The sequence below is a fragment of the Musa acuminata genome, chromosome BXJ1-1, assembly GCF_036884655.1.
Source record: "Musa acuminata AAA Group cultivar baxijiao chromosome BXJ1-1, Cavendish_Baxijiao_AAA, whole genome shotgun sequence".
NCBI lineage: Eukaryota > Viridiplantae > Streptophyta > Magnoliopsida > Zingiberales > Musaceae > Musa > Musa acuminata.
In genome coordinates this window covers 6,422,234-6,438,576 of record NC_088327.1, presented here as the reverse complement: position 1 = coordinate 6,438,576, position 16,343 = coordinate 6,422,234, and the positions used below count along the sequence as shown (strand labels likewise).

At 37.2% G+C, this 16,343-nt stretch overlaps 1 protein-coding gene across 1 annotated transcript in view; it reads left to right on the top strand.

Moving 5' to 3' along the window:
- LOC135633968 (callose synthase 3-like) overlaps positions 1-16,343 on the top strand; it is a 28,282-nt gene that overhangs the window by 265 nt on the left and 11,674 nt on the right. Inside the window, exons 2-25 of the mRNA XM_065144053.1 lie at positions 16-227; positions 1,603-1,703; positions 2,358-2,482; positions 2,576-2,669; positions 2,925-3,035; positions 3,128-3,244; positions 3,389-3,481; positions 3,591-3,682; positions 3,871-3,997; positions 5,989-6,126; positions 6,198-6,274; positions 6,381-6,474; positions 6,957-7,079; positions 7,182-7,296; positions 10,048-10,382; positions 10,467-10,519; positions 10,608-10,668; positions 10,958-11,039; positions 11,113-11,162; positions 11,258-11,344; positions 15,462-15,599; positions 15,720-15,814; positions 15,892-15,985; positions 16,159-16,322. Coding sequence (XP_065000125.1) covers positions 41-227; positions 1,603-1,703; positions 2,358-2,482; positions 2,576-2,669; positions 2,925-3,035; positions 3,128-3,244; positions 3,389-3,481; positions 3,591-3,682; positions 3,871-3,997; positions 5,989-6,126; positions 6,198-6,274; positions 6,381-6,474; positions 6,957-7,079; positions 7,182-7,296; positions 10,048-10,382; positions 10,467-10,519; positions 10,608-10,668; positions 10,958-11,039; positions 11,113-11,162; positions 11,258-11,344; positions 15,462-15,599; positions 15,720-15,814; positions 15,892-15,985; positions 16,159-16,322 — 2,753 coding nt within the window. The 5' untranslated portion in view covers positions 16-40. The remainder of the gene's footprint in view (positions 1-15; positions 228-1,602; positions 1,704-2,357; positions 2,483-2,575; positions 2,670-2,924; positions 3,036-3,127; positions 3,245-3,388; positions 3,482-3,590; positions 3,683-3,870; positions 3,998-5,988; positions 6,127-6,197; positions 6,275-6,380; positions 6,475-6,956; positions 7,080-7,181; positions 7,297-10,047; positions 10,383-10,466; positions 10,520-10,607; positions 10,669-10,957; positions 11,040-11,112; positions 11,163-11,257; positions 11,345-15,461; positions 15,600-15,719; positions 15,815-15,891; positions 15,986-16,158; positions 16,323-16,343) is intronic.

The following is a 16,343-nucleotide window of genomic DNA, read 5'->3' as shown; positions in this document are numbered from 1 at the left end:
CTGTCTGAGACGTAGGTGTTGCCGAAGCGGCACGAGGGAGATGTCTTCTTCGAGAAGGGCGCCGGATCAGCCGGCTCGCGGGCGGCTACTGCGGACGCAGACGGCGGGGAACCTTGGGGAGTCGATCTTTGACAGTGAGGTTGTGCCGTCATCACTCGTCGAGATCGCGCCCATCCTTCGAGTCGCCAACGAAGTCGAGTCCCAGAACCCCCGTGTTGCTTATCTTTGTGAGTTCTTTCCGAGCATCTCTTGTCTGTGATGTGTTTCAATTTTTTGGCTCTAGATGATTCTTGTTGATAATAGCATGTCCAGCCTTTTTTGCTTAGAGCGTATTGTTAGTTTGAACAATGAGTGACATTTCACTTAGCTTATCGTGTGGTTTACCTGGCATTTTAATTTGGGATTTGATACGAGATTATATAACTTCATGTGTCTGAAGGGGTGATCGGGTATTTTCCAAAACGTGTTGTCGGCGCTATCTGATTTTATATTTCTTTCGGTCACTTTGCTGTTGCATGGTGGATACTTATGATAATATGATTGGGTTGTTAGGTTGCCTATTGAAGAGTCATCACCTATATCATTACAGGAAAATGAGGGAGAGGGGGCAGGAGAGATGAACTTGGTACAGTTTTCATATGTTAAGTTCATCAGTCACTGTCATCATTGAATTTGAGTAAACTAGTCCACATAAGGTTTCAAACTCATGTGTCAACTAGCAACTTCCTTTGGTTTAAGTATTATCAGGCTCTACCCATGGCTGCTTGGTGCAAGGGAAACCTTTTCATGCACTCTAGAAAAGAATCTATTGACTTGCTAAGGAGATTCACGTTGTCATCAGTCCAATTCTGCTCTTTGAGTAGGATAAATTGTTGTACTTGTTGGCTAGAGCTTCGCCGTTAATCTTAGAAACAAACTTTGTTTTGAATTTTCCAATATGTTAATGTTGAGGGCACAAGAAAACAGTAAGGTCCTTCAAGAATTCAAGGTACAACACTGGATTGATGATAGCATACCATGTTTTGGGTAACTTTTTGTTAGGGATTAAAAAAAATTGTTAGCATACAATGCTAATATTTTCATTGATGGTAGCCTCTATTCATTTTTTTTCCTCACAAAAAATAAAGTAGAAGATGTTCGCTGTTTCATGCTCTGTATGGTACAAGATTTTGTATGATTCAGTACACTACTAGCTTAAATCAAAATGTGATGGCTATTTGGGACACCTTTAACTGCCCTGTTCGTAACTTTTATACAATACATTAAGTTGCATAAGTATAACTAGGAAATTTTATACAGAAAAATACATTTTTCCTTATAAATCATTTTAGATGCTGTTTCCCACCTCATGGTTTTTACTCATTGACAAGAAGTGTTATTCACACAACATTTTCTTGGGGCTTGTGTTTTACAGTGGTCAAAACTTGTACGACATAGTTATCCTGTTCACTTTTTGAAGGTCATATTGATGTAGTATTCTCACTTTTGTTCATTTTTGTTTGAGCATATTTTATAGTAGTATTTATTTTGTGCACAAAATTTTGGTATTCCTTATCACAATCATGTTGGGTATGAGAGTGATGATTTCTCCTAATGGAATAGGCCGGTTCTATGCTTTTGAGAAAGCTCACCGTTTGGATCCTACTTCGAGTGGGCGTGGCGTTCGTCAATTTAAGACTGCACTTCTGCAGAGGTTAGAAAGGGTATGTGTGTCATGTTCCTGAAGCTTAATTTAAGCTAAGTTGTGATATCTCGATAATTTTGATTTCTCCCATGCATTGGTAGGTTATTTCTTTTTCAGTGCCTTAAAACTATTTTATTCCATCCCTTACATTATCAGAAAAGATAGCTATGTTAGGAGATGTACTTCATTTGGAATTTGATTTTTCCATAAAAAGGCTCATCCTAGATTTCTGTTAACTTAATGATGAATTTAGTTTTATGATTGCTTTTATTGGATATAGTTGCATTTTGTTTTATTTTGTGCAGAGAGTTTCATTTAGATGTTTAATCGTGGACTGAATCATAACGTAACAGTGTATCACTTGCTACACAAACGAGCAACTTTTATTTTAATCAAGCATGTCTATTATGGTTTAGTTGGGATTGTATAAATGGCATCTTATCTGGGGACCTATCTAATGATCAAAACTTTGACGTATATCTGCATAACCTGTAAGAAAAAATTTAGAGAAAAATACAGTAGAGCATAGATACTTGTGCCTTGGATACTGCTGTCAATTTCATTATGTATTAGAATGATGCTGTCTTGTGACTGAATGCTGAACTTGACTGATATATATACACACACACCTGTGATTGAGTATAGTTGATGTATTATTATTTTATGTTATTAGGAAAATGATCCTACTTTGAAGGGAAGAGTCCAAAGAAGTGATACACGGGAGATGCAGAGCTTCTACAGAGATTATTATAAGAAGTATATCCAAGCACTCCAAAGTGCTGCTGATAAAGCTGACCGGTGAGCAAGATTTCAAACTTGAATAATTAGGATGTTTGGGTGACTGAATCATAAACACCTGCACTTTTTGACATATTAACTTCTTCCAACCAGTGCTCAACTTACCAAAGCATATCAAACTGCTGCTGTCTTGTTTGAGGTCTTAAAAGCTGTTAACCAGACACAAGCTCTTGAAGTTGAACCTGAGGTAAGTTTGATTTTTTTTTTTTAAAATCTCATATTATGTAGTTCCTCACTTCATCTCTCTTAGATGATTAGCATAGAAGCTTTACTAGATCTGATTTATGTTTCTTGAATTTGTTACAAGACTCTTTTTTTATCTTGTTGAACTTAGTCCTTGACTCATCAGTCTTAGTTGTTTCAAGTGGAAGCTTTGTTATATTTGATTTGTGCTTTTTAAAATTTGTCATGCTCGAATTCACATTAATTGCGATTGGTACAGATATTAGAAACTCATAATGAGATTGAGGAGAATATCAAGACTCTTGGTCCATACAATATCCTTCCTCTCGATCCAGATAGTGCAAATCAAGCTATCATGCGTTATCCTGAGGTTTTATACTAATTGCTTTTCATTTGTAGGAAATGAATCAATTATATTATCTTGTGAAGTGATATCTGACAAGCTGTCTTCTGTTTATGTAGATTCAAGCAGCTGTAAATGCCCTTAGAAACATAAGGGGACTTCCATGGCCTAAGGGCCACAATAAGAAACCTAATGAAGATCTTTTAGATTGGCTTCAGATTATGTTTGGATTTCAGGTAAAGCACTGGAAAAAAAATCGATTCTCCAGTGTACTTCTATGCTTTCTGTCAAACTTTTTCCACCATTAAATGGTCTTAGTTTGATTGTCCTTCCATCTCTGTTAACTTACTGAAGTATTTTATGTTTGTTAATTCATGCAGGAGGATAATGTCTCTAATCAAAGGGAACACCTAATTTTGTTACTTGCAAATGTCCACATACGTCAAATTCCAAAGCCTGACCAACAACCCAAGGTTCTCTTCAACACTGTGCTGTCTATTGCTCCAATGATGATGTAGCATTACGATGTTTTGCCTTCTGCTTTTGTTGGACTGCACTAATATTTGAAGGTTGCTTGTTTAGTTGGATGAACGTGCATTGACGGAAGTAATGAAGAAACTGTTTAAGAACTATAAGAAGTGGTGCAAGTACTTAAATCGGAAGAGTAGTCTATGGTAAGGATGTTCAGATATGCACGTAACTCATATAAAATGTCTGAAGAATACCGACCATTTTTCATTTTTATGCATCCCCTTATAATCTCTTTGTCGAAGGACATAATTCATGATGTGTTTAGCTGGAATTATGGTTGCTATTCCTTGTAGTTTCTTATATATATATTTTTGATTTATAAAATCATCAGGTTGCCAACCATCCAACAGGAAGTGCAACAGCGAAAGCTTCTATATATGGGTCTCTATCTTCTTATTTGGGGGGAAGCTGCAAACTTGAGATTTATGCCAGAATGCCTTTGCTACATCTATCATCATGTATGTCGTTTAATATCAGTTCTTTGCTGCCTATTCTTTTATACCATGAAGTGTCTTTTACTGGTCAGGTCCTCGCAATTCGTGGATTTATATATTTTTTTTTGTGAAGTCAGTTGACCACATCATCACATTTTCTTTAATACCACATAATTCTTTGATGCATTATTTTGATGTTGCTCTGAGTGCCATTTTCTTTAGTTGATAATTTGCAGTAAGGTCTATGGTTTCAAGTATGTGATCACAAACAGTCAGCTTTTCATGTGCACAAGTTAGTGTGCACAGGACTTCTGTAATTGGATTCTTATATTGCTGTTTCTTTCCGATGTTTAGGATATTGTTTAATTGTTTATTACAACCAATTATTTCAGTTTATGGCAATAGTATTACTATATGCCATTTTCTTTAGTTGATAATTTGCAGCAAGGTCTATGGTTTCAAGTATGTGATCACAAACAGTCAGCTTTCATGTGCACAAGGCAGTGTGTACAGAACTTCTGTAATTGGATTCTTATATTGCTGTTTCTTTCTGATGTTTAGGATTTTGTTTAATTGTTTATTACAACCAATTATTTCAATTTATGGTAATCGTATTACTATATGCAATCTGTGATGATGTAGTATTACTTATTATGCTCTTGCTGTTAACCCTGATGGAGAGAACAGCATCATTGTCCATTCTATGCATTGTTAATGTACATAAGTTGCATAGAGCTTTATGTGATCCTTGTTCTTGTGTTCACTGTCTTTAGATCTTCCAACTTAGCTTTTCTGACTTCTTTCAGTTGTGTGGGAGCTGGGAAGAAAACTAGCTATGTTATTCTCGGAAATTCCTGAATTATTAGGGTCTAGGCAGCCAACTGTTTTACATGTTCTGTATTTGATTTATGGTCAAAACGTTCAGTTTTCTGTTCTATATAAACTAATGTAATGCTCATGCAATTCTTTTAGAACCCTAATTGCCTCTAAGTGATCTATATTGTCATGATCAAACCTCTGCTTATGACGTACATCTACATGGTTTTGGGTCTGTCTTGTGACAACATGATCCCTCATATATGATGTGGTATATATGATTTACACTCTTGTCTCTTGGTACAAGACCCTGGTAACTTGAATCACTATTTGTATCATGTAATATATAATTCCTTTAGTTTGATGTTATAGCAGGTGAGAGAATTGTATAATCTAGTAGGTGCATGATAACAAGATTTCCATTTATTCCTTTCATGATGCATATATTATATAATAAAAAATACAATTTATCATGACAAGTGGGGATGTAATTGGTAAGTCTTGTCAGGGCCTCCAGGATTGCCTCCATTATATTCGTTGGTAAGTGCATTTAGAGCAAGTTGATAACAAGCATCAAAACATGTATAAATGCTTCCTCTTAAGACTTAGCAAGATGCACTTAAGAAAGAGCTTCTGCATAATCAGAATAGAAGGCAGCAAAGAATTGCCGTCAGACGTGTATATCATAGATTTCACTGATCAGCATCAATTCTTTTCCATAAGTGTCTATTTGCACGTGATTTCTTATCTGAAGTTGCATCTTAGTTTTTTCCTGCATCAGATGAGAATTTTCAGAATATTAGTGGTTCTTATTCTAAATACGCTGATGGGTGCTTGAAAGGTGGTCAAAAGATTTGTCCTAGCTGGACCAAAAGTCCAAATATTAGCAGTATGTCGATTAGAAGAATCCCGTTTACACTAGAATTTTCTTTGTTTTGTTATTTTTTATCGACTATTTTTGCAGTTGTGATTTGTTTATTTGGCTTTTAATCATTCTCCACTTTCTGGGACTTTTACTCCAATTCCTATTCAAATTAAGGAATATGCATTTCTGATATCAAATAATTCCTTTGAAGAAAATAGGTGCCTGAAAGATATATGAGCACATATATATAATTTCTATCGCACAGCATATACATAATCTAGGTTCTAAATTCAAAGGAGTTACTTCCTCCTTATATACTGTTCATTGTTTTCAGATGGCTTTTGAGCTATATGGAATGTTAGCTGGCAATGTCAGCCCAATGACAGGTGAAAATATAAAGCCAGCATATGGCGGTGACAATGAAGCCTTCCTGAAAAAAGTTGTAACTCCAATTTATCATACTATAGCAAAGGTATGATATACATGTCCTTTTTGTTGAGTTCGTTTACCTTGTGCTTGATTGTGATATATTGTCTATTGCAGGAAGCTGAGCGGAGCAAGAGAGAAAAATCAAAACATTCACAATGGAGGAATTATGATGATTTAAATGAATATTTTTGGTAATTGTAAAACATAATTGTAGGATTTTTGACATTAATAAGTTACATGATATCAGTAGATTAATAGTTTAATTTTATTAACAATTTTAACTTCTCAAATTTTCAGGTCTGTCGATTGCTTCCGGTTAGGCTGGCCTATGAGAGCTGATGCTGATTTCTTTTGCCAGTCTCCAGAATCAATGCATCATAAGAAAAATGAAGTAAATTCCATAATCATACTTTTGTTGTTGCTGATATTCCATGCGATGTAGTAGTAGTTGTTTTTATTAGTAAATTCTATAATCATACTTTTGTTGTTGCTGATATTTCATATGTAGTACTTATCATTTTTGCTTTCACTTCTGCGTTGTATGAGATTTAATTTTTGCGTATACAATAAGCTTTTATAGACTAAAGTCATTAGTCACTTAATAGAGTTGTTTTTTATCCAAGGTGATATTTTCTCAATTTACTGGAGATCGACAGTGTTGTTTTTTTCTTGCAATATCTTTGTTATAGAATGTTTACTATAAAGTTCTTTTTTACATCTGTCTATTGTCTTGATGCATCTGTTAATGTATCTACAAAGAAAAAAGTCAAACCCAAGTTTGACATGCTGTTATTTTGTAATTTGAAAAGCTGCATTTGCTGTAATTTTAGTGAAAAAAATGATAATTTAACATCATTCTCTGTGTTGATTCAGGACAACAATCAGTCAAGTTCAGATCGTTGGATTGGAAAGATTAATTTTGTTGAAATACGGTCATTTTGGCATATTTTCCGAAGTTTTGATAGAATGTGGATCTTCTTTATTTTATGCCTACAGGTGATTGTTGTTTATTGTCAGACATTATATCAATTTTCTTGTTTCCTTTTCTTCTTTCCTATCTGGTTCTGTTCTTTTAATATCCTCTTTTTTCATTCTAAGGCCATGACTGTAATTGCTTGGAATGATGGTTCACCAAGTGCTATTTTTGATGCTGAAGTATTTAAGAAGGTCTTGAGCATATTCATAACGGCTGCAATAATGAAGCTGGGTCAAGGTTTGTGCAAGCAAAATTTTATGCTTGATATATAAATTATTCTTATAATCATGAGAATTGTTTTGATCTTATTGTCGTGCCCATTTTCTTTTTTCTTTTATGTGTGTTATAGTTACTGAAGCAATCTGTTGTTCAATGTTAATCTTCTGTTTGTCATGCCAATTTGAATTTTCTAATTTTCCTTCATATTTTCTTGTAGATAGTTTCTTTCTTGTCAAAGTTCACTGTAGCTTCCTTGTTTGAAATGCTGCAGGTCATATCTTCTAAAAGCCTGCTTCTACATTTCTTTCTGAACTTGTGTTGGGTCCTCGTAATTTTGTTTAATCTAACCCTGCAAGTAGTAATTCTTTTCTAGCTTTACATGAATGTTATAAAACAATGTTCAGTCTGGAAGGACAGTTCTAATTAATCCATTTTCCATAGAAACCATAACCTTGGGTGTGAGCATTTTTCCCGGTCACTGGGGAAGGTCGTTTTGAATTTTAAGGCATCTGACTTTTAGTTTTGTTTCTACCATAAGGGAAATTACTAAGTCTGAGTTGCTTTTTAACTAAATATTGACAGTCACAAAGAACCTTTAATAAGATTAAGACTCTAGGCTCTGTTGAATCACCTTCAAAGGACATGTGGTACAACTATTTTGGATGAATGATGCTGAGTCCGAGGTTTTATATTCCAGTCCTTTACTAGTATGACAACATGTTGGACCGGTACTTTTTAGCATGATGCCAAGCTGTATACCAAACTATAATGCTTTTTTCCACTGAAATTAATAAAAAAGTTAGCTGCACACAAACCATTGTTGGTGCTTAGTCTGATCGTACATATCAGTCTGTTTGTGCCTGTCCGACCTGGTGTTTTAAATGTTGAGATATTTTGTGTTGTAAGTTAATGATAGGTCTTTACTCATTTTCGTATGCTAAACAAATTGCCACAGGAGCGATACTAATATGATGTAGAGATAATGTGTCCGGTAAATATATATCTGATATAAATTTCATATTGGTTATTAAGTTCGCTTCAAGTTTGAATGTGGAGAACCTCAACGTTGGGGATGATATCATTCTCCCAAAGAAATTATATAAGTGTAGGCAATTTCTCAAGCCAAAGAAGAAACTAAAGAAGTCTGGGTGATTTCTCAAACCAAAGAAAAAGGGGCATAGCAAGATAGAGAAAGGAGAATAAAATCTTAATCATGGATTCAGTTTTACAGACTTTTCTCATAGAGATAGATGCCTAGAATTTGGACTGTAGAATGACAATAAGTACCTTGTTTTGTTTCATCCTCATGTGAATGGTTGAAGTGGAAAACAAACAGTTTTTTTCCCTTACCTCTGTCTACTTCAGAATAAAAAAAGTGATGACCTGCTGGACTATAATAACTAGTTACATTGGAATGCTTATCATGAAAAATAATCATGAAGTGTGGTTCTTTCTCGTGGGATTGTTAAAACGGGAGATTCTTGTAACCACGTCCAGGAAGTGTCGGGTTTCAGATTCAGTAAGGATATTATCAGGTTTGCGGAACTGGAATTAGAATCATCTAAGAAAATTACTAAGAATAGACAATAAAAATGTTACAAAAATTAATAACGAAATATGAGATGATTTTTTGCTAAAAGACTTTTTTACCTTCATATTTCATAAGATATGTAAATTTTCAGAAGAAATGCAACATAATTATGAAGGATTAAAAACTATGTAGACTATAATTTGTAAAATAGTGGAAAATTTTAGTGTACTGGTTTGTTTGGGAATAAAAGCATAGTTTGGTGCTTTAGTGCTGGTCAGTGTTTATGAGTTTGATGCCCTCCTTGCTGGTCTTAGAACCATAGTAGTTTTGTAAGTTCTAGGTGATAACTAATCATGGCTCGTCTTACCCGTCCACACCGGTGTATCAATTGGCCATTGGTATGGTTCGTATCGAGCCATACCGATATAACGACATGTAGTATGGTGGGACATACCGACGTACTGGTATGTACTGCCCATACCGGTCTTCTGTTGGATTGATATGTATCACCCGTCCTGAGCGGTATGCTGCAGTGTGGCTGACATGTTGGTTAAGAGTTCTGCTATTTCTTAATGAAATGGTGAGGACGGAATTTCTATTGAGAAAGTTCTGAATTATTTGAAGTTCATTTTGTTTTGTGGAGAACATTTACCATCGATTGGTCCTTCTGAATAGCCCAAAACTATTGGTTTAAGTTCTTTCAGGATATAAAATTTTATATGACCTATAAATCTAATGTTAATTCAATCTTAGATCATTTGTTATATGTGATCCTTCAAGATATCTTTGCTTATGAATTCAACTGAAACATGAAACATGATGCTTATAGGTCCTGGTCATTTGGAACATTGGTTAAGGTTCAGAAAATTGATCTGAAACTGTACCACTTCATGTAGCCCTTCCAGATATCTTTGCTAATCAATATGTAACTTGTATGCACTATAATGTCACTTTGAGTTCCTAACTTTCATCCTTGGAAAACTCAAATATTTTCTAATATCAGATTCATGCAATTGTTAATAGAACAAAAGCATGACCTTTTTAGATGCTTTCGGAAGTAGTTTTCATTATTTTGAGCCTTTGAGATAGTTCCTCATTGGTTTGAATGCATCTTTTGATGCCTCAAACGTTTGGTTATTTGTTGTGGGAACCTTCAGAGATATTTTCTCCAAAGCCAGTATTTGTGATGCCTAATTACCTAGCTATGTGATCTACATTCTTCTTTAACATTTCTGCAGCTGTCCTTGATGTAATCTTTAGCTGGAAAGCAAGGAGGAGGATGTCTTTTCCTGTTAAGCTGAGATATATTTTAAAGGTCATTTCGGCAGCTGCTTGGGTGATAATATTATCTGTAACTTATGCATATTCTTGGAAAAATCCCACCGGCTTAGCCAGAACTATCAAAAGTTGGCTTGGAGATGGGCAGAATCAGCCTTCACTCTACATTTTGGCTGTTGTCATTTATCTATCACCAAATATTCTTGCTGCGTTGTTATTTTTATTTCCATTCCTCAGACGATTTCTTGAGAGGTCGAACTATAAGATAATTACACTCATGATGTGGTGGTCTCAGGTAATTGTTGCTCTTGATAAAAGCTACTTTTATTTAAATACGATATGCAGTTGGTATCAGAGTTTCTTTCTTCAATGTTGACAGCCTCGTCTTTATGTTGGAAGGGGGATGCATGAGAGCTCATGGTCACTTTTCAAGTATGATTAGGATATTTTTATCATTGTAAGAAGCTATTTACTGTGCATGCCATCTTATTTAATGCAATACCAATTTCCTGATTTTCAGGTATACCATGTTCTGGGTGCTTCTTATAGTTACAAAGTTGGCCTTTAGTTACTATATTGAGGTGAATTTGTTGCTTTTTGCATTTATTAAATTTGCTTTTTGAACATTGTGCTTACAGTTGTAACCTACATGAGTCAGAATTTTTCTCTGTAGTTGAACAAGCAGACAAACATTCTTGTTGATCTGCAACACTAACTCCACCCTATATGGTTTCCTTTTGTCTTCGAAATAATATTATAACTTGTAGGTTGTTTTTAAAAATTTTTGTATGACTTGTAGGCCCCCTCCTTTCTCGTCTCCTCTTTTTCTAAGTATTGAGTTTTATTTTTTTAAAATTTTATTTAATGCAGATCAAGCCTCTTGTAAATCCAACAAAAGATATCATGCGTGAACGGATAACAACATTTAAATGGCATGAATTTTTCCCTAAAGGTATTTACTTTCTGATAATGTAGTATTTCAAATTTCAATAATATGATTTTTATATGTCTTGTTCTCTTTGCAGCCAATAACAACATCGGTGTAGTGATTGCGCTGTGGGCTCCAATTATTCTTGTAAGCCTCTTTGTCATGATTGTTTTGACTATTTAATCTCATTTATCCTTTTAATTTTTAGTTGTTTGTTCATCCTATTAGTGTTGTCCTTTCAGGTTTACTTCATGGATACTCAGATTTGGTATGCAATTTTTTCAACATTGATTGGTGGTATATATGGAGCTTGCCGACGTCTTGGAGAGGTGCGCAATTGCAAACTTTCTTAACTATTCTGATATTAGGTTGGGATCAAAATGTGTTTTTAATTTTCTAAGTGGTTGTTTCATTGTTGAGTTCCAACCTTTTGGTTATGTATTTGCTAAAGTTTGTAGTTCTTCAAAAATCTAGAAGACACAGTGGATTGGGGTTCTTTTTGTCGTGTTCACTTTGTTTTGAATGGATTTGTTGTCCCCAAATGTATGCTTGATTTCAACTTGGTGCTTGAAAACTCTAAAATTTCAAACTATTTGTACCTTGCATGTTATGGGGTAACTTACAGTTGGTGATCTTCGTTGCAAATGGAGACCATTATCTTTGTTATCTGAAGCATTGTCTTTCAACAAGTGGTAAGAAGATAGGGTAGAGACTTTTTGGCTGGGATCCATTTTATTTAACTCTGAAAATGTGTACCAATGAATAATCAACAAGATGTTAATTACAGTTGTCTAACTTTTATCAGCTTATCTGTATGACATTATAGAGTAATTATGTTTTGCCCCTTTCATCAAGTTATATCTGTCAGCTAGCTTTTTTAAGTAATGAGACTCTGAGCTCATGTAGCTTGGAGGCTTGAAGTGAACCACACCATCCAACAACCTCAACCATCCACTTAAAGCTTTTTAAATGAGTAACGTTGAATGGAACTTCTGCATGATGGAAGAAGCAAGTAGTATATTGAATTGTCTTAACTCTTCCTTGTCGCAAGAATATTTTATGCTTGTTTCTTCTTTGTCCCTTTTCGCATTGCATGTTTTTTTATATTGTTGAAAAATATACAAGTCCAACAAACACTTTCTAGTAATGTTTTGATGTTGAATTTCTTGCTACTACCTAGTTTCTTTTCATATCAACACAATCTCTTGCCATTATAATTTAATTGTTATATATCATCTTCCTCATCAAACATGATGTCCATTTTTGATATCATCAAAATCAGGCAAATGACAAAAACAATTCAATCTTTTGTCATCTTTTTTTCACTTTAACCTAAGTCTCCTCTTGCTTGACTTATGGAGGACACATTTGCATGTTGCTGCATTTCCAATCTTTCCATATTGATGCTATTGTCCAAAATATTTCACTATAAGTAGTTTGGTTGCAATACATCAAAGTGACAAAACTAGGGTCTTTGGATCTTTAAATAATTGTACTTCCAAGCAACGATCGTAGTTTCGTATCATACCGGAGTTTCGAGCGTAGCTCGGTACAGTATAGAGTATCGAGTGTTACACCAGGGTGTACCGCTTGGTGTATATATATATATATATACATATAAAGGGCGATGTCGTCTCCTTTTTCTACTCGTGTGGGGAGAAGAAACCAAGGTTTCCTTCTCCTCGCGCAAAAAAGGGCGCGAGGAGATGTCGTTGCCTCGTCACCTCGTTGCTTCTGCCCGCGTGGGGAGAAGAAACGGCGCCTCGACGACACTTCGTTTTTTCTCCCCACGACGCCGTTGAGGCTTCTTCTCCTCGCGCGGATGAGAAGTCGCTGACGACGCCGAGGCCTCGTCACCTCATACGAGGAGGCAACATCTATCTGCGGCGTCCAGCGAGGGAGGGCGGCGACGAATCGGGATCGTCGAGGGAGAGCGACCTCGAATCTCTAGGTTATTACCACCTTGTCACGAACGGTCGTCGCGCACTCGCAACAACTTCGTTCAACGAACCGTTCGTCCCTTTTGCGTGCTTGAACAGAGACATGACAACCTGTTTTGCATTGGTTTTGTGTGTTTTTGCTTGTAAAAATAAATGTTAGAACATGTTGCAGTGCATAGTGCGACCGCTTACCGCGCCGGGCTAGAAAGCCCCAAAATGGCTCCGTTTTCGCGTGCCACGGGCTGTTTTTTGCAGCCCGTTGCAGCGCGCGAAATGTCAGCCATCTCAGCACCCTGGAACCCCCCGGGTGGCACAGGGCTGGATGGGGCTTCGGTATATTATCGGGCATTGAAAAATCTTCACAAGTTCGCACGTTGACTTGACGGGAACTTGCCTTCGCGCTCAGCACCTGGTGAGCAGTTATTTGTGGATTTGCAACTGTTCGTTCTACCTTCTAAAATTCTTGTTTTCCTCCTCTCTCTCTCTTTTCTCCTGTGCACACAAGGTGCTTGCTGAATTGCTTGTAAAGCTTCCCTCTTTGCGAGACGTCAGGACTTGTCCGTCGCTCGTTTTCAATCTAATCAACTTTCTGTTTTACAGGTCCTTCGAGACCTGTACGACGTTGCAACTAGGCTGAACCTTTGCGGACGCATATGTCGTAAGGACGTCTCGAGACGTAGGCAAACCCAGCTAAGTTCGAGAAGCTGGCGCAAGGGTGCGTCGCGACTTAGGCAACTCAAGCTAAGTTCGTATCTTGGCCGCAAGGGTGCCTCACAACTTAAGTAATTCCAGCTAAGTCCGTGACAACCCGGTAGTAGGCAGCGACGGGCGAAATCGACCGTCACCGACCGATTTAGAGTGGTAACGGGGCGGAAGCAGCCCCAATCGTTGGTACCGCCCGGTAGTGGGCGGTATTGTTCGAAATTAAAATCCTTGCTTCCAAGTTTTCAGCTAGGATTCCTTGTAGTATTTCTGATGATGATTCATGGTGTATGCTAGGTTGCTATTGTATCGGAAATGTGGGTTGAATTGCAATGCTATATCGATGAATTAAGTTGCAGAGAGGAAGGATTGGGAAGAGAAGAGAAGGGAGGAGAGCAGAAGGAGGAGGGAGGGGATGGTGGTGATGAGGGTGGTTGCTAGTTGTGGAGAGAGGAGAGGGTGGCAGTAACTGCTGGTTGTAGAGAGAGGGAAGATAAGTGGAAGGAGGGAGGGGATGATGGTGATGAGGGTGGTTGCTAGTTGTGGAGAGCGGAGAGGGTGGTGGTAACTGCTGGTTGTAGAGAGAGGGGAGACAAGTGGAAGGGAAGAGGAAGGAGGGAGGGGATGATGGTGATGATGGTGGTTGCTAGTTGTGGAGAGAGGAGAGGGTGGCGGCAACTGCTGGTTGTAGAGAGAGGGGAGATAAGCGGAAGGGAAGAGGGAGGAGGGAGGGGATGGTGGTTGCTAGTTGTGGGGAGAGAAGATAGGAGGGGGGAGAGCAAAAGAGGGAGGGAACGGAGATAAGAGGGAAGAGAAGGTGGTGGCAGGTATTGGCCACAGGGAGAGGGGAGAATGAAGAGGGACAAGGAGGGAAAATAAGAGGCATACCTAGTTAGCCAAGTGAGGAGGCCACCAATGGTGGCGAAAGCATGAAACAGAGAACAATTAATTCAGCTAGAATAGCGCTGGTGGTAGGGTGGCATTGACTTTTACTGGGGCCAACTGACCACAACGCAACAACATTCCCGGTCCCCAAATCCTGCACAGCATTTATAGCTTTACCTTTCGGTGAAGGCAATGCCAAGAGGTTGCAAATGCTCGTATTCTGTTCTCTACCAACACGACAATGCTCCAGTGATCAACCCCACACCGATCGGATTGGGTTTAGGGAGGTACTGGATTAAGTTGGGTAAATTAGGAGTATGAATCATTTGGGATGACATTGTGCAATTCTTCCAGAGACTCGGATGGTTTTGACGTGTCTAGTAGGGGCAATCTGACATATTGTATCTTGATATTAGATCTTGTAGAGACTAGGATTCATGCTATCATCTGATGGTAGAAGGTTTGGTTGAACTTCTATTATCATGAGTATGATGCTTAGTGACAATCCTTGGACCAGAGCTTCTTATGGTTCACCTATCAGGAGCTGTTCTTACAAAATTGTTTAGATCATACTGCATCAGTAATATAGTACCCTTGCTATTTCAAAATCAAGTTCATGTTCTATTAGTTGGAGGATGAATCATCTAATGTTGAAGAAAAATAAGATGAAGAAGTCATTTTTGGGAATCACCTTGAAAGGGCTTTTACAGTTATCTTTAATCATCTTTGTACTTCACTAGTCACCAATTTTAGTTTCTTTTATCATATTTATCTTAGATGCATAAAATAATCTCAGAGTTGCTATAGATCCAGCTGACATCATAGTGGATGCTAGAAACTAGTTAAGTTGGTTGTTTGAAAGGGAAAGAATTGCTTGCATGTCTTAATAATCCCATTACTCTGTTTCATAATGATCCAGATTCGCACATTAGGAATGTTAAGATCAAGGTTTCGATCCCTTCCTGGTGCCTTTAATTCCCGCTTGATTCCACCTGAAAAATCTGAGGCAAGCAAAAGGAAGGGTTTTCGGGCTTCTTTATCTAGCAAGATTGAGGAGGTTCAAATACTTATCCTGCTATACTTTCAAACTTGTGCTAAATTTATTCTTGCCAGTAATTTTATGTCATGATTAGTTCATATTTCTGTGCAATTAATATTCATTTGCTGGTTCTTTCAGTCACCGGCTAGTGGTAGCAAGGACTCAGCAAGATTTGCTCAAATGTGGAATAAAATAATCACCAGTTTTCGAGATGAAGATCTAATAAGCAATAAGTATCATGCTAACCTTCTTGGTATCATTGAATTATATTTTATCTTCAGGCTTGATAACAGTCTGATATTCAAAACAGGGAAATGGATTTGTTGCTTGTTCCATATACAGCTGACCGGGATCTGAATGATCTGAATATTGTCCAGTGGCCTCCTTTCTTACTCGCTAGCAAGGTATTCTAGTGATAGATAGCATTTCTTTTGTGTTGGCCTCCTTTCTCCTCTCTTTTGCTGTAAAGAGAGGAGAGAAGGTTCTTTGGGAGTTTTGAATTCACTAATACTTTCTTGTCTAGTGCTAAGCTGAGTTAATGCTAATTTACTTGAGTATTATATTCTGCCGCTGTTAGATCCCAATAGCACTTGACATGGCAAAAGATAGCTATGGAAAAGATAGTGAACTGAAGAAGAGAATTACTGGAGATACTTATATGAATTGTGCTGTTAAAGAGTGCTATGCATCATTTAAGAGCATCATTAACGGTTTAGTTGATGATGATTCTCGTGAAAAAGAGTGAGTTAGTTTCTGCCATAT